The 18,504-nt window shown below is 40.7% G+C and overlaps 2 protein-coding genes across 2 annotated transcripts in view; one reads left to right on the top strand and one right to left on the bottom strand.

Annotated features, from left to right (window-relative positions):
* LOC100329005 (target of rapamycin) overlaps positions 1-15,758 on the bottom strand; it is a 110,123-nt gene extending 94,365 nt beyond the window's left edge. Inside the window, exons 1-8 of the mRNA XM_085490725.1 lie at positions 15,718-15,758; positions 13,909-14,188; positions 13,456-13,688; positions 13,220-13,321; positions 11,861-11,959; positions 3,644-3,778; positions 3,196-3,258; positions 2,720-2,920 (exon numbers count right to left, since the gene is read on the bottom strand). Coding sequence (XP_085346851.1) covers positions 2,720-2,920; positions 3,196-3,258; positions 3,644-3,778; positions 11,861-11,959; positions 13,220-13,321; positions 13,456-13,688; positions 13,909-14,119 — 1,044 coding nt within the window. The 5' untranslated portion in view covers positions 14,120-14,188; positions 15,718-15,758. The remainder of the gene's footprint in view (positions 1-2,719; positions 2,921-3,195; positions 3,259-3,643; positions 3,779-11,860; positions 11,960-13,219; positions 13,322-13,455; positions 13,689-13,908; positions 14,189-15,717) is intronic.
* A 173-nt stretch (positions 15,759-15,931) lies between these two features.
* On the top strand, positions 15,932-17,628 carry LOC100377372 (ubiA prenyltransferase domain-containing protein 1-like). The gene has a single exon (XM_002734312.4). It carries the CDS (start codon positions 16,099-16,101, stop codon positions 17,077-17,079), a length of 981 nt encoding a protein of 326 aa, XP_002734358.2. The 5' UTR covers positions 15,932-16,098; the 3' UTR covers positions 17,080-17,628.
* Positions 17,629-18,504: the final 876 nt, after the last annotated feature.

Below are 18,504 nucleotides of genomic sequence, written 5' to 3'. Positions count from 1 at the left end.
TAGAAATATTCAAATACAATTTATTATTTATAATTTGTACATGCTGATTATTTTTAATTGTTATCCATACAAACTGGGAGTGTAAATAGAGAGAAAAAATCAAAAAGGAATTTCAAATCTCAATTGAAACAAGCAGCCTCTCGGCTGAGATAGCTCCGCTGTTAGCAATGCACATTTCAATTAAAGAACAGAAGATATCATTAGAAAATGAACAATATGTATAGTATCAATGCAATGGGACTTGCTGTTTTCAACGAGAATTCAAAAATATCACTTTTTACCAAAAATGACAAAACTATTCACCAAAATTAGATAACTAAAGATATCATTACAAAATGAACAAATCTGAGAGAGGTCCACATGTAGTACCTATATATGTCATAAGATCAAAGCAATTGGACTTGCGGTTTTTAACAAGAAGTCGAAAATATCACTTTTTACCAAAAATGACAAAGATATTCACCAAAATTTGAGAATTGACGATATCATTACAAAATGAACAAATTTGAGAGTGGTCCACATGTAGTACCTATATATGTAATATCGAAGCAATTGGACTTGTGGTTTTTAACAAGAAGTCGAAAATATCACTTTTACCAAAAATGACAAAAATATTCACCAAAATTAGAGAATTAAAGATATCATTACAAAATGAACAAATCTGAGAGAGGTCCACATGTAGTACCTATATATGTAATATCGAAGCAATTGGACTTGCGGTTTTTAACAAGAAGTTGAAAATATCACTTTTTACCAAAAATTACAAAAATATTCACCCAAATTAGAGAATTAAAAATATCATAACAAAATGAACAAATCTAAGAGAGGTCCACATGTAGTACTTATATATGTAATATCAAAGCAATTGGACTTGCAGTTTTTAACAAGAAGTCGAAAATATCACTTTTTACCAAAAATGACAAAAATACTCACCAAAATTAGAGAATTGAAGATATGATCATGAAATGAACAAATCTGAGAGAGGTCTACCCAAGGTACATATACACCAAATATCAAAGCATTCAGGCTTGTAGTTTTCAAGAAGAAGTCGAAAAAGTAAAACATTGACACAACGACGGACAATCACTCATATTAGCTCCGCTCGACAAAGTCGATAGCGGAGCTAAAAATCGAAGGATTCGACATATTATTATGCAAATTATGCTCACAATTATGTACAAACTTGAAATGTTTGAGTAAATTTGGGTAAAGGTGTATAAAGAACATGATTAAGCCAAATAATTATGCAAATTTGCTACATTAAGCATAGATTAATTCCAAACAATCATGTGCCAGTTCAATCCAAACTTTTGAAATATAAACAAAACATATTAAAAATAGTTGATGAGTATGCAAATTAGCTTATTAATAAGGCCAGATTAATGACAAACTAGACATTCAACCAAACACACAGTATGCAGACAAGATTTGAGGCAACTACGAAAACTATTGTTCTAATAAATAACAAATATGCAAGAAACAGTTAATTAGCAAATTGATGGGTATACCTTAATTTCAAAATTGTCAGATATTAATTCACTCAAAAGTATTCATACACTGCAAAATCTGTAATAGAAGCCGCATTCCTAATAGAACCCATACTTTTTGAACAATTGTGACCCAAAAAGTCCCCATTTCTCATATTCACCATTTCTTTTGCATTGTACCATTTTAATAGAGGCGCGGCTTTTAATACAGATTTTACAGTATATTTAAATTTGATGATGATTAATTAATCATTAAAATAATACACACAGATTTATACCAAAAAGGTTTGGTGTTCATATTATGAAAGCTACGTATCTAGTTTCAGTCTAATCAAACCAATAGCATTTGAGATAACAGTGAAACAAGGTATTACACACACACACACACACACACACATAGGTATGACAATACCTCTTGTGTGTGCAATATTCATCACACAGAACAAATAATTCACAAATTGAATTGCTGAACATCAATGTTGACAATCAACATTACAAATTTTTTAAACAAATAATTCACTTCCAATGTATTTTCAGCTTTTCTTTGCAAATAAAATTAACTCAATAAACTAAAAGTTTGTTGGATTTAATACGTGGTCTGACAGTTAACTTTATTAAAGAGTTCTTGAGCAAACAATGGTAGTAAGAGTAAACTGTCTTCTACAATTCATCATGTAAGAGTATTTGTAAGAATGATGATTTTCATAAAATCTTGTTTCCAGCAATATTGTTGTCTGATGATAATATTACATGATAATATTACATTACATATTACTATCATAAAATACATTCATCAAAAATTTCATAGTTTATTTTGTTATTGTGTGTGTGTTAGAAGAATCGGATTACTTCCAATATTTGCAACAAAACAGCCTAATTAGTTTCTGATAGGCTTATTCTTATAAATTCAGTATTCATCAATATCCCTGGTATATTCAACACATGACATTTCTGAAACTTTGCAACGTTATTCCCTACGGACTGAAAGTCTAAAACCTGCTATGGGTGTCCAGACTATTTTTTTGAATTGTAAACCTCAGTTGTATGTTGCATATATTTTGACAAAATTTCAATTCAAAATGGCTCCTAGATTAGGCTTCCATGGAAAATCCACAAAGTCAAGTCTAAATAAATTTTCTTGTATCCTTTATTATCCTATGTGTACTTTACTATTTTTCAGGTTGAAATTATAATAGTTATATGAAATAGGATACTGCAAATATTTCACTTACTTCATCAAATTTTTCTTCCATTAGTTCTCTACAGTATCTGCTTTCAACATAGGCAGGTTTCTGAGGAGACACAGCTGTAGCAGAGATGCTGATGGGACTTAGTGATGGCCTTTGAGGTTGAAAACTGTGAAATATAGTGATCATCTGCTGGTGTTGATGATGTTGATGATGCTTGGACTTACCACCCAAGTGACCAAGACCCTGCATTATAGAAAAGAATACAATGCAAAGAAAAATCAAAGGACTAAAAGAAATAGCTAATTATCCTTATTTTGATATTTTCAATACATTATTCTAAATAATCTTATCAGTATTCTTGAACACCTTACAAAATAATATATAATGTATAATATTTGACAAAAATATTGACCATGATCTGTGTAACCAATGAAAACAAAACAAGGAAATATACATAAAAACACACACAATGCTGCATAACATTTTTGGCAGAAAAAACTAAAACTGTATTTACTTACTCGAAAGGATCTATCATGCATTGTTTGTTGTTGTGAAATTTCTTCCATTTCTTGTCTTAATCTCTGTAACATAAAAGACAATTAAAATGATGGAATGGTGAGTTTTCTGTGTTTCTTATAATCCTATAATTTTTTATTTAAACAAAATTTCTATTTTAACGAATCATCAAAACTGCATTATGAATTATCTGAATACTAAGATAAGAATCAACTATGTTATTTGTGCCAATGTGCTCAAATAAAAAACATTTCTCATGTTATATGAGAATTTTGCAAACTTTGTATAAAAACAATGATCGCAGACAATGAAAGCTGGTGTAAAACAAAACTGTACATACCAATATGACTACTGAAACATAACCCCTGACCTTTCACATAAACACCATCACATGATTGGTATCCTAGCAACAACAATGCATTGGCATACAGGATATGACATCATATTTACCTGTCCTTCCATGCTGCTGTTTCTTACTAATTCATTAATAATCAGCAATGATCCATGTGCTCTGTCATCTCTGTTCACACCACGTTCTTTGCTCACGCTGTCATCAAATCCTTTTTCAGCTTCTTCATAGGATTGCTGTTTTCCAAATAAAAGACATTATTTACAAAAAATAACAACATAACATATCTCTCTGTGAGTTATCAAGTATAAAAAAAATATAAGAACATATGAGAGACATGGATCAAGAACTGCATTTATCAAAACAAAATAGCCACCAGTCAGCCATTTCAAATCCAATCTGAAAAACATTATGACATGCATTAAGGTGCCACGTCTCATGTATGAACCAAGTCCATCTGTATACAAATGATACCTTCCTCTGGAATTGCAGAAATGCTTGATTTGGATTTGTTTTAACCGAATCATCAAACAATTATATTTGCATATGTATCCCAAGATGAAAGATGTATGTGGGAAATTGGGTCTAGTTAATTCATGGCCATTATGCTGATTAAATAGGCATGGCAATCACAATTTATTATATTTATTTATTTGGACATGCGCAAGATTATGCCTTCAAGTCAATTCCCTTACTTTTGTCATTCAGTGGTACAGGCCTTGCTGTGATGTCCCACCGGGATGCTTTGGTGTAGGCCATGGAGGTTATTGCTGTGATGTCCCACCGGGATGCTTTGGTGCAGGCCATGGAGGTTATTGCTGTGATGTCCCACCGGGATGATTTGGTGTAGGCCATGGAGGTTATTGCTGTGATGTCCCACCGGGATGCTTTGTTGTAGGCCATGGGGGTTATTGCTGTGATGTCCCACCGGGATGCTTTGTTGTAGGCCATGGGGGTTATTGCTGTGATGTCCCACCGAGATGATTTGGTGCAGGCCATGGAGGTTATTGCTGTGATGTCCCACCGGGATGATTTGGTGCAGGCCATGGAGGTTATTGCTGTGATGTCCCACCGGGATGCTTTGGTGTAGGCCATGGAGGTTATTGCTGTGATGTCCCACCGGGATGCTTTGGTGTAGGCCATGGAGGTTATTGCTGTGATGTCCCAACGGGATGATTTGGTGTAGGCCATGGAGGTTATTGCTGTGATGTCCCACCGGGATGCTTTGGTGCAGGCCATGGAGGTTATTGCTGTGATGTCCCACCGGGATGATTTGGTGCAGGCTATGGGGGTTATTGCTGTGATGTCCCACCGGGATGATTTGGTGCAGGCCATGGAGGTTATTGCTGTGATGTCCCACCGGGATGCTTTGGTGCAGGCCATGGAGGTTATTGCTGTGATGTCCCAACGGGATGATTTGGTGTAGGCCATGGAGGTTATTGCTGTGATGTCCCACCGGGATGCTTTGGTGCAGGCCATGGAGGTTATTGCTGTGATGTCCCACCGGGATGATTTGGTGCAGGCTATGGGGGTTATTGCTGTGATGTCCCACCGGGATGCTTTGGTGCAGGCCATGGAGGTTATTGCTGTGATGTCCCACCGGGATGATTTGGTGCAGGCCATGGAGGTTATTGCTGTGATGTCCCAACGGGATGATTTGGTGTAGGCCATGGAGGTTATTGCTGTGATGTCCCAACGGAATGATTTGGTGCAGGCCATGGAGGTTATTGCTGTGATGTCCCACCGGGATGATTTGGTGCAGGCCATGGAGGTTATTGCTGTGATGTCCCAACGGGATGATTTGGTGTAGGCCATGGAGGTTATTGCTGTGATGTCCCACCGGGATGATTTGGTGCAGGCCATGGAGGTTATTGCTGTGATGTCCCACCGGGATGATTTGGTGCAGGCCATGGAGGTTATTGCTGTGATGTCCCAACGGAATGATTTGGTGCAGGCCATGGAGGTTATTGCTGTGATGTCCCACCAGGATGATTTGGTGTAGGCCATGGAGGTTATTGCTGTGATGTCCCACCGGGATGATTTGGTGCAGGCCATGGAGGTTATTGCTGCGATGTCCCACCGGGATGATTTGGTGCAGGCCATGGAGGTTATTGCTGTGATGTCCCACCAGGATGCTTTGGTGCAGGCCATGGAGGTTATTGCTGTGATGTCCCACCGGGATGATTTGGTGTAGGCCATGGAGGTTATTGCTGTGATGTCCCACCAGGATGCTTTGGTGCAGGCCATGGAGGTTATTGCTGTGATGTCCCACCGGGATGATTTGGTGCAGGCCATGGAGGTTATTGCTGTGATGTCCCACCGGGATGATTTGGTGTAGGCCATGGAGGTTATTGCTGTGATGTCCCACTGGGATGCTTTGTTGTAGGCCATGGAGGTTATTGCTGTGATGTTCCACCGGGATGATTTGTTGTAGGCCATGGAGGTTATTGCTGTGATGTCCCACCAGGATGATTTGGTGTAGGCCATGGAGGTTATTGCTGTGATGTCCCACCGGGATGATTTGGTGTAGGCCATGGAGGTTATTGCTGTGATGTCCCACCTGAATGCCTTGGTGTAGGCCATGGAGGTTATTGCTGTGATGTCCTACCAGGATGCTTTGGTGCAGGCCATGGAGGTTATTGCTGTGATGTCCCACCGGGATGATTTGGTGCAGGCCATGGAGGTTATTGCTGTGATGTCCCACCGGGATGATTTGGTGTAGGCCATGGAGGTTATTGCTGTGATGTCCCACCTGAATGCCTTGGTGTAGGCCATGGAGGTTATTGCTGTGATGTTCCACCGGGATGATTTGGTGTAGGCCATGGAGGTTATTGCTGTGATGTCCCACCTGAATGCTTTGGTGCAGACCATGGAGGTTATTGCTGTGATGTCCCACCGGGATGATTTGGTGCAGGCCATGGAGGTTATTGCTGTGATGTCCCACCGGGATGATTTGGTGTAGGCCATGGAGGTTATTGCTGTGATGTCCCACCGGGATGATTTGGTGCAGGCCATGGAGGTTATTGCTGTGATGTCCCACCGGGATGATTTGGTGTAGGCCATGGAGGTTATTGCTGTGATGTCCCACCGGGATGATTTGGTGCAGGCCATGGAGGTTATTGCTGTGATGTCCCACCGGGATGATTTGGTGTAGGCCATGGAGGTTATTGCTGTGATGTCCCACCTGAATGCTTTGGTGCAGGCCATGGAGGTTATTGCTGTGATGTCCCACCGGGATGATTTGGTGCAGGCCATGGAGGTTATTGCTGTGATGTCCCACCTGAATGCTTTGGTGCAGACCATGGAGGTTATTGCTGTGATGTCCCACCGGGATGATTTGGTGCAGGCCATGGAGGTTATTGCTGTGATGTCCCACTGGGATGATTTGGTGCAGGCCATGGAGGTTATTGCTGTGATGTCCCACCTGAATGCTTTGGTGCAGGCCATGGAGGTTATTGCTGTGATGTCCCACCGGGATGATTTGGTGCAGGCCATGGAGGTTATTGCTGTGATGTCCCACCGGGATGCTTTGGTGCAGGCCATGGAGGTTATTGCTGTGATGTCCCACCGGGATGATTTGGTGCAGGGAGGTTATTGCTGTGATGTCCCACCGGGATGATTTGGTGCAGGCCATGGAAGTTATTGCTGTGATGTCCCACCGGGATGATTTGGTGCAGGCCATGGAGGTTATTGCTGTGATGTCCCACCTGAATGCCTTGGTGTAGGCCATGGAGGTTATTGCTGTGATGTCCCACCGGGATGATTTGGTGCAGGCCATGGAGGTTATTGCTGTGATGTCCCACCGGGATGATTTGGTGCAGGCCATGGAGGTTATTGCTGTGATGTCCCACCGGGATGATTTGGTGTAGGCCATGGAGGTTATTGCTGTGATGTCCCACCGGGATGATTTGGTGCAGGCCATGGAGGTTATTGCTGTGATGTCCCACCGGGATGATTTGGTGCAGGCCATGGAGGTTATTGCTGTGATGTCCCACCGGGATGATTTGGTGTAGGCCATGGAGGTTATTGCTGTGATGTCCCACCGGGATGATTTGGTGCAGGCCATGGAGGTTATTGCCGTGATGTCCCACCGGGATGATTTGTTGTAGGCCATGGAGGTTATTGCTGTGATGTCCCACCGGGATGATTTGGTGCAGGCCATGGAGGTTATTGCTGTGATGTCCCACTGGGATGATTTGGTGCAGGCCATGGAGGTTATTGCTGTGATGTCCCACCTGAATGCTTTGGTGCAGGCCATGGAGGTTATTGCTGTGATGTCCCACCAGGATGATTTGGTGCAGGCCATGGAGGTTATTGCTGTGATGTCCCACCGAGATGATTTGGTGCAGGCCATGGAGGTTATTGCTGTGATGTCCCACCGGGATGATTTGGTGTAGGCCATGGAGGTTATTGCTGTGATGTCCCACTGGGATGATTTGGTGCAGGCCATGGAGGTTATTGCTGTGATGTCCCACCGAGATGATTTGGTGCAGGCCATGGAGGTGATTGCTGTGATGTCCCACCGGGATGATTTGGTGCAGGCCATGGAGGTTATTGCTGTGATGTCCCACCGAGATGATTTGGTGCAGGCCATGGAGGTGATTGCTGTGATGTTCCACCGGGATGATTTGGTGCAGGCCATGGAGGTTATTGCTGTGATGTCCCACCGGGATGATTTGGTGTAGGCCATGGAGGTTATTGCTGTGATGTCCCACCGGGATGATTTGGTGTAGGCCATGGAGGTTATTGCTGTGATGTCCCACTGGGATGATTTGGTGCAGGCCATGGAGGTTATTGCTGTGATGTCCCACCGAGATGATTTGGTGCAGGCCATGGAGGTGATTGCTGTGATGTCCCACCGAGATGATTTGGTGCAGGCCATGGAGGTTATTGCTGTGATGTCCCACCAGGATGATTTGGTGCAGGCCATGGAGGTTATTGCTGTGATGTCCCACCGAGATGATTTGGTGCAGGCCATGGAGGTTATTGCTGTGATGTCCCACCGGGATGATTTGGTGTAGGCCATGGGGGTTATTGCTGTGATGTCCCACCGGGATAATTTGGTGCAGGCCATGGAGGTTATTGCTGTGATGTCCCAACGGGATGATTTGGTGCAGGCCATGGAGGTTATTGCTGTGATGTCCCACCGGGATGATTTGGTGTAGGCCATGGAGGTTATTGCTGTGATGTCCCAACGGGATGATTTGGTGCAGGCCATGAAGGTTATTGCTGTGATGTCCCACCGGGATGCTTTGGTGCAGGCCATGGAGGTTATTGCTGTGATGTCCCACCGAGATGATTTGGTGCAGGCCATGGAGGTTATTGCTGTGATGTCCCACCGGGATGCTTTGGTGCAGGCCATGGAGGTTATTGCTGTGATGTCCCAACGGGATGATTTGGTGTAGGCCATGGAGGTTATTGCTGTGATGTCCCACCGGGATGATTTGGTGTAGGCCATGGAGGTTATTGCTGTGATGTCCCACCGGGATGATTTGGTGCAGGCCATGGAGGTTATTGCTGTGATGTCCCAACGGGATGCTTTGGTGCAGGCCATGGAGGTTATTGCTGTGATGTCCCACCGGGATGATTTGGTGTAGGCCATGGAGGTTATTGCTGTGATGTCCCACCGGGATGATTTGGTGCAGGCCATGGAGGTTATTGCTGTGATGTCCCACCGGGATGATTTGGTGCAGGCCATGGAGGTTATTGCTGTGATGTCCCACCGGGATGATTTGGTGCAGGCCATGGAGGTTATTGCTGTGATGTCCCAACGGGATGATTTGGTGCAGGCCATGGAGGTTATTGCTGTGATGTCCCACCGGGATGATTTGGTGCAGGCCATGGAGGTTATTGCTGTGATGTCCCACCGGGATGCTTTGTTGTAGGCCATGGGGGTTATTGCTGTGATGTCCCACCGAGATGATTTGGTGCAGGCCATGGAGGTTATTGCTGTGATGTCCCACCGAGATGATTTGGTGTAGGCCATGGAGGTTATTGCTGTGATGTCCCACCGGGATGATTTGGTGCAGGCCATGGAGGTTATTGCTGTGATGTCCCACCAGGATGCTTTGGTGTAGGCCATGGAGGTTATTGCTGTGATGTCCCACCGGGATGATTTGGTGTAGGCCATGGAGGTTATTGCTGTGATGTCCCACCGGGATGATTTGGTGCAGGCCATGGAGGTTATTGCTGTGATGTCCCATCGAGATGATTTGGTGTAGGCCATGGAGGTTATTGCTGTGATGTCCCACCGGGATGATTTGGTGCAGGCCATGGAGGTTATTGCTGTGATGTCCCATCGAGATGATTTGGTGTAGGCCATGGAGGTTATTGCTGTGATGTCCCACCGAGATGATTTGGTGCAGGCCATGGAGGTTATTGCTGTGATGTCCCATCGAGATGATTTGGTGTAGGCCATGGAGGTTATTGCTGTGATGTCCCACCGGGATGATTTGGTGCAGGCCATGGAGGTTATTGCTGTGATGTCCCATCGAGATGATTTGGTGTAGGCCATGGAGGTTATTGCTGTGATGTCCCACCGGGATGATTTGGTGCAGGCCATGGAGGTTATTGCTGTGATGTCCCATCGAGATGATTTGGTGCAGGCCATGGAGGTTATTGCTGTGATGTCCCACCGGGATGATTTGGTGCAGGCCATGGAGGTTATTGCTGTGATGTCCCATCGAGATGATTTGGTGTAGGCCATGGAGGTTATTGCTGTGATGTCCCACCGGGATGATTTGGTGTAGGCCATGGAGGTTATTGCTGTGATGTCCCACCGGGATGATTTGGTGCAGGCCATGGAGGTTATTGCTGTGATGTCCCACCAGGATGCTTTGGTGTAGGCCATGGAGGTTATTGCTGTGATGTCCCACCGAGATGATTTGGTGTAGGCCATGGAGGTTATTGCTGTGATGTCCCACCGGGATGATTTGGTGTAGGCCATGGAGGTTATTGCTGTGATGTCCCAACGGGATGATTTGGTGCAGGCCATGGAGGTTATTGCTGTGATGTCCCACCGGGATGCTTTGGTGCAGGCCATGGAGGTTATTGCTGTGATGTCCCACCGGGATGATTTGGTGCAGGCCATGGAGGTTATTGCTGTGATGTCCCACTGAGATGATTTGGTGTAGGCCATGGAGGTTATTGCTGTGATGTCCCACCGGGATGATTTGGTGCAGGCCATGGAGGTTATTGCTGTGATGTCCCATCGAGATGATTTGGTGCAGGCCATGGAGGTTATTGCTGTGATGTCCCACCGAGATGATTTGGTGTAGGCCATGGAGGTTATTGCTGTGATGTCCCACCGGGATGATTTGGTGTAGGCCATGGAGGTTATTGCTGTGATGTCCCAACGGGATGATTTGGTGCAGGCCATGGAGGTTATTGCTGTGATGTCCCACCGGGATGCTTTGGTGCAGGCCATGGAGGTTATTGCTGTGATGTCCCACCGGGATGCTTTGGTGCAGGCCATGGAGGTTATTGCTGTGATGTCCTACCGGGATGATTTGGTGCAGGCCATGGAGGTTATTGCTGTGATGTCCCATCGAGATGATTTGGTGTAGGCCATGGAGGTTATTGCTGTGATGTCCCACCGAGATGATTTGGTGCAGGCCATGGAGGTTATTGCTGTGATGTCCCATCGAGATGATTTGGTGTAGGCCATGGAGGTTATTGCTGTGATGTCCCACCGGGATGATTTGGTGCAGGCCATGGAGGTTATTGCTGTGATGTCCCATCGAGATGATTTGGTGCAGGCCATGGAGGTTATTGCTGTGATGTCCCACCGGGATGATTTGGTGCAGGCCATGGAGGTTATTGCTGTGATGTCCCACCAGGATGCTTTGGTGTAGGCCATGGAGGTTATTGCTGTGATGTCCCACCGAGATGATTTGGTGTAGGCCATGGAGGTTATTGCTGTGATGTCCCAACGGGATGATTTGGTGCAGGCCATGGGGGTTATTGCTGTGATGTCCCAACGGGATGATTTGATGCAGGCCATGGAGGTTATTGCTGTGATGTCCCACCGGGATGCTTTGGTGCAGGCCATGGAGGTTATTGCTGTGATGTCCCACCGGGATGATTTGGTGCAGGCCATGGAGGTTATTGCTGTGATGTCCCACTGAGATGATTTGGTGTAGGCCATGGAGGTTATTGCTGTGATGTCCCACCGGGATGCTTTGGTGCAGGCCATAATAGGAATTGCCTTGGTGCCCTTCAGTCCAAGACATTTTGAAATTTTGGCTGTGAAATTGTGTGCCTTCAGTATAAAGTACAAGCCCTGAAAGCATGCCCTCCAATAATGACAATTTATTTACCTTATACCACTGAGGTTTTTGCATGATTTTCGTTTCTCGTTGTGCTGTCAGGACAAGACATGATCTCAGTGCTGCCACTGCACCTTCACGTATTGCTTGCTGTTAAAAGATCATGAAATGTACACATCAGTAGATAATTAAATAAATCAACTTCCTACAAAATACTTGGACTTGGCTGTCCTCAGATATAAATAAACAAGAGCTGAGTCACACCTGGTTTGGATCAAAGTCATTGCAAAATATGAGTCATCTACTTTTACAGCCATTTGCCATTTTTATGAAATAGACTTGTCCAATAAATGATGACAACAATATCAAAAATCATCACCAATACTGTATTTCCTAGATGACAAATAAATATGCTTCATGCCAGTTTTATTTTGTATTTGTATATTTTTTTTTTGTATTTTGAAGTAAAATTGACAACAACAAAAAGATATGGTTATGCCTACTAATGAAGACACCTTTTATGTGCTTCTAATAGAACAAATACAGCATTAGAAATTATGCTAAAACTGAGCAGAACAACCAAATCCAGATAAATCACATGCAGGTAGAATTTAGGAAGTGGAATTTAGGAAATTCTACCAACTACATTACATTTTTTTTGTACTACATTTTTTATTCAGTTAATCAAAACCAAAACACATTTTATATAAAACACAAAAATAACAAAGTACAAACAAACCAGAGTAAGAGTACATAAATTGGTTTACGATTATAAAATAAAATTACTACACATTGCATGAATCATGTTTTTCAATCAAATTTCTATCACATGCAATATGTTTTTCTATCTTAAAACATTCTTTACTACATTTATTAAATTCACAAAAGTTGGAATCATTCTAACTTGCCCAGTGCAGTATATACATTTCTTAGTAAGTAGATAAAAGAGTGGAATTTTGATGAAACCAGCATCACCGAAAAGCATCTAGTATGCAGTTAAGATTAAGAAATTTGACGCAATTATTCAATACTTTCGTCCAATTGTCAGCTGTAAATTGACAATATATAAACATGTGTATTAACCTTTTCATCACCAGACTTTCTTGTCTAAATTATTCTGCACTTTTTTCATATATTCTTCAATATTTCTGGAAATGAACCCTAATTTTCTAGCCAACAGAAAAAATTTGTGACAATTGTCAGTTTTTACCCAAAAATTTGTCTATGTTTGATCCAATCTTCTGAAGAAAAGTGCAAATTATAAATGGTCCTATTTTGTGAATTTGTGATGAAAAGATGGAACTGGTAGTGAAAGGGTTAAGGATTCAAGTTAAGTTGTTATCATGCCAAGAAGGATGATGGTGTTGAGTTTTAAAACTCCCTATATTTTGTAAAATATTCATAAAATACCTTTGGGTCTCTGACTGCACTGAAGATATTATCAAAGAATGGCTGCACTGCTTGAAAAAAGAAGGTCGGTGCATTTTCTGCTAGCTCTCGTAGGACCAATACCTGAAAAAGAGTGAAAAATGAAATTGATTGATGACAACAACAGAGTGAATAACACTTGTTAAAACAGATGAAATATAACAAGGTATTATTTTGCAGTTAATTTTGGACCTTCCCATTGCAATGTATACACTCACAGCAGCATGTCTTTTCCATTCATTTCTATCGCCTTGTAGCCATTCCAGAGCTCGTCTCACTTCGAACTCTACATAGTCTGAAGTGAATGTACCTCCCGCCAATGCCAATCGACCCATCGCTTTTGATGCCAACTCTATAACAGGGACATCATTTGAAGGTAGCAGGTTACGAAGATAATTGGCAAAACGGCTAGTACGAGTAGTATTACCTCCATCTACACCAATCAGACTCACTGTAGAAAAAAGTACACATTCATATATTTTTTCAATAACACAACACTGACTAGAAATATTACAAAGAACATAAAACAACTGTTCCCATTTTAAACTGCCAATACTTTTCATTTTTCTTATATGAACAAAATAATGATACTACTATACAAAATGTTATTGTAAATTCATGGAAAGACAACAATGAATATTATCATTATTAGAGGCAGAACATTGTAGTACCTATAGCCAGAATGCCGCCCTTCTTATCATTCACCTCAGGACTAGACACCAGCTCAAATATGTAATGATTTAATTTGTCCATAAATGTTGTGTACTCGTCCACGGAGACTTCTCGTAGCTCTGTCGTCACATAGTGCTGCAGGTCTCTAGCTGTCTTGCTACGAGTCTCCTCATTTCGACTCTTGAGGCCATTAACAAACTGACTCATCATGACGACACGTTGACATAAATGTTAATATCGTTGGGATAAACTGGTCTTCACCATAAGCATTACTACAGGCTATAATCAATTTGACAAAAAATGGTAAGGCATGGAATATTATTATAACACCGGTAGTAATACTAATCTATGCACAAAGGTATACAACATTAGTATTCATATCTTGGTATCTTCTTGTGTCAATAATTAGTTGTTGTGAATGTAGTTTATTAATTTCTGGTACATTTAGCTTCTTTAATCCATATCCAGCTTGTCACCTCACCTCGCCTGACTGCCAGTTGCCTCATTCAGCTTATCTTAAACAATTTTTAAAGGTTGTTCTCAGTTATTTTTTTCTTTATGGATAGGCGACTTTGGATACTAATTTATAATTACTTGCCTAGTGATGTTTAATAAGAATCACTGCAATTTTATATTTATACGTGTGTGTCAGGCTACAGAAAATTAACATTGTCTTGACTTCAACAAATTTCTATGCAGGGAATCAAAAATCTGTCAAACACTCGGAAAGTGGCTTTGCCATCTGTATCATACTTACAACAGTTACTAAATCAATGTCCATTCATACACAGGTTATAGCTAGATACAACCCCAGATTGAATTTAGAGCTCACTGATCATCGGACCGTGTGATAACCACATGCAACAACCAAAATATGACCACTATACCGCCGGTGATTGCAAGCTGTGTCTGGGAGTGGTAACGATGATTGGTGTAAATAGATTATGATAACACAGTAATAACAGAAGTAAATAGACATCATATCTTTTCTCAAACTACACTATCATGAATGGTTAAAGTACAGCTGAAAACCTCTCAAAATATGGTAAACAAACCAGTGACTATTTGCCGTAATCGCAAAATGCTCATACTTGTAGCAATCGCCATATTAGAAATTGTACTATTAGTAACAAATCTGATTAGTCAATAAATTTGTTGTCACATCCAATAAGATACCTGAAACACACACATTTATGAACAGACTTCAATCAATCAATCATAAACATTTATAAAGTGCCTTAATCCAAAACCAAGTTCCGTTCAAAGGTGCTGGGTGAGTTAGCATAAATGTGTATAGCTTATTTTGGGGAGTTTTGTTTTTGTTTTTATTATCATCATGCATCTTGAGTTCAGATAAGTTTACCATTTGTATTTAGTTTCAATCCTAGGTAAGTGTACGAAGATACATTTTCTAGTTGTTTTCCATTAATTAAAAATTAATGTTTTGTTATGGTTATGCTAGATTTATTGAAAATCAACTTTAGATTTTGAGATATTTACTTCAAGTTTCCATTTATTATAATATATTTGCACTGAGTTTATAGCATTTTGAAGTCCATTTTTTTTAATTTGAGAGTATTACAAGATGGGACTAGTTAAAAATTGGTGGGTCATTTTGTAATAAACGTAAATAACGTCCAATCCAAAAGAGGCATGATGAATTTTCCTAGTTGAGTGATTGCTCACATATTAACGCTAAACAGCCTCAGTGTGTCGCAACATTGTTACAATAATGCTACCCTGACAATTATCCAGTAACATCCATACCATAACTATTTTTATAAAAAAAAAAAGGATCTGTTCCTCACCTGATAAAGGCCACCATATTGGGTCAACTACAGGTGAACTTTGACCTACAGAAAACAACAAACGTGAAATAACAAACATTCATAGTTTTCTAATTATTAAGTATTTGGTTATTTTTTTTTAATTAACATATTTACCTACCTATCATTGTAAATAAATAATTACTTTTCGTTTTCTTGCCCTAGTTTTTTTAAATCTCGTGTCTCATGCGAGATCATGCGTGAAGAGTGGGGTCAAACGTGATTTCCGGTTTTGAAGTCACACGCTGTTGAGCTACTTGGCACGTAATGCAAAATAATGCAATATGTTCATTTCAATGAATACGTGAATGTGTATCTGTGATATCAAAGAGAGAATCGCATCTGTTCGTTCCCATTGTTCTGATGGCCAGCATGACGGATTTGAATGACAAAATGGACAGACATACCAATAATGTCAGAAAAGTGAAACCAATTCTCCGCCAGGCATCGACACAACAGCGAATAAGTGCATATTGGCTGGCTCTGCGTCCGTGGTCATTCAGTGCATCGCTTACACCTGTCGCTCTTGGAACTGCATTAGCTTACAAATCAACCGATGGCTTCAATATATGGACTTGTCTTTGTGTGTGCTTGGGAGTTCTTAGCGTCCACGGTGCTGGAAACTTGACAAATACATATTTTGACTTCATGAAGGGAATTGACAGCAAGAAAAGCGACGATCGGACGTTGGTAGACCATATTTTGGAACCGTCAACGGTGGCTACATTCGGTGCTGTACTGTACGCGATTGGTTGTTTTTTCTTGTTGCTTGTTATAGTATTATCACCCGCTAAAATGGAACATTTAGCTTTAATTTACTTTGGGGGTCTTTCAAGTTCATTTCTGTATACAGGAGGTATTGGGCTTAAATATCTTGCCCTTGGTGACCTTGTTGTTATTATAACGTTTGGTCCTCTGGCTGTAATGTTCGCCAGTATGGCTCAGACTGGATCCTGGAGCCTGTCACCGTTACTTTATGCTCTACCACTGGCACTGAACACAGAAGCAATTTTGCATGGCAACAATACTCGAGACATGGAGGCTGACCGTAAAGCTGGAGTTATTACAGTAGCTATTTTACTTGGACGAATGGGATCATATAGTTTTTACGTCATGCTATTATTCTTACCATATATAATATTTTGTGTACTAGGTATGAACTTTTCAGTTGGTTTTCTCCTGCCACTTGTCACTTTACCGTTATCGTTTGATTTAGAGAAACAATTTCGTCAAGGTAGTCTTAAAAATATCCCCCAAAAAACTGCTAAGTTAAATTTGCTTTTAGGTGTATTTTATGTCCTAGGCTGTATATTGACCAGTCCACAGGCTTTTCCGGGATTGTAGTCAAATGTTTTTGCAATAGTAATTATAATTGTTTGATATTTGTAGACATCACACCAACCTTCGTTGTCGTCATTCTGCTTGATATTTTTTTTTATCATATTAACCTGTTTAGCAGCCATAATCACAAGTGATATCAAATACTTTCCTGTTTTGGAGGCAGCTCAAGATTGGTACAGTATCTGGTAATTAACATAACGAATTTGGCTTTACAGCCTTTAATGAGTCAACTGATTCCGTTCAATAATTGTATATTCATCATGTCATTTTTGCACCTGACAATGGTACCCTAGCAGGAAAGTGACCATATCGTTGCTTTTGCAGACACAAGTTCATTCACCAACTCTGCAAGTGTTTTCAGTTAAATTAACATTATCTGTGTAAAAATAATAGGAATTAAATTGCTGAGAATCCAAGTCATAGTTTCTTTTATCCATTGTTTAAATAATTTTTCTGTTATAATAATTTTCTACCCAGGTTTAAATGAAAGGATGTTTCCTGATAGTGTCATGCTCTATGGGGACTGTCCTCAAAATAAAAATGACAGACTGACGCACTGACTTTTTTTTGTAAGTTTTTGGAGCATATACAAGACACAGGTTTGGTATTTATGAATGTTATTATTGACAGGCAATGTGTTTGCATATGTTTGCAAATTAATTTGCTCACGTGTGAAACACAACACTTAAGTTACCTTGTCTCTGGAGATCAAAAACATATTTTTCATTACTAGGTCATACTTATAATATTTGGTCAAAAGAAAAAAATATCTTCCTTTCATCAAAATATAAATGTAAATGGGGACAAACATCTATTAAATTTGCCATTCCTGTGGTTTGGAACAGCATATACATATAAACAATCTTTCAAAACTATTTTTTTAGAATTATTGTCTGCCAACTGTTTTCTCTAGTTATATTATTGTATATTTCAATAATATTCTCATTATTTCCTTATTTGTTACCAACATATTTTCTGAAGTAGTAAAAAAGTCTGTATATTTAGAACAGAATTTAAATGCTTTGGGGAAATGCACAGACTTGACTAGTTTTTGGTTGTACATTTTAATTACCTAATTTGCATATTAATTAACTCATTTTAAGCATTTTCACTTGTTTCTCATGTACTATTAAACAGATTTCAATGACACTTACTAGTAGTACATAGATGCTCTGGGATAATGTGCAGACCTGATTAGGTTTTGGTTGAAATCTGTGCATATTTATTACGTAATTTGCATATTAATTTGCCAAATTTAATTTAAGCATTTTCACTTGTTGCTGCACATAGATGCTCTGGGGTAATGCGAAGTACTGATTAGTTTTGATTGAAATCCTGTGCATACTAATTTGCATATTAATTAGCCAATTTTAAGCATTTTTACTTTTTCTCAAGAACCATTAAACATGTATAAATAAAACTTGGTAT

Source organism: Saccoglossus kowalevskii, chromosome 15 (assembly GCF_978046115.1).
Source record: "Saccoglossus kowalevskii chromosome 15, keSacKowa6.1, whole genome shotgun sequence".
NCBI classification, from domain to species: Eukaryota; Metazoa; Hemichordata; class Enteropneusta; family Harrimaniidae; genus Saccoglossus; species Saccoglossus kowalevskii.
This window is presented reverse-complemented; position numbering and strand designations above follow the sequence as displayed.

Bases quoted from the DNA above. Each gene is read 5' to 3' on its own strand.
- LOC100377372 (XM_002734312.4), top strand. From the start codon at position 16,099: ATGGCCAGCATGACGGATTTGAATGACAAAATGGACAGACATACCAAT.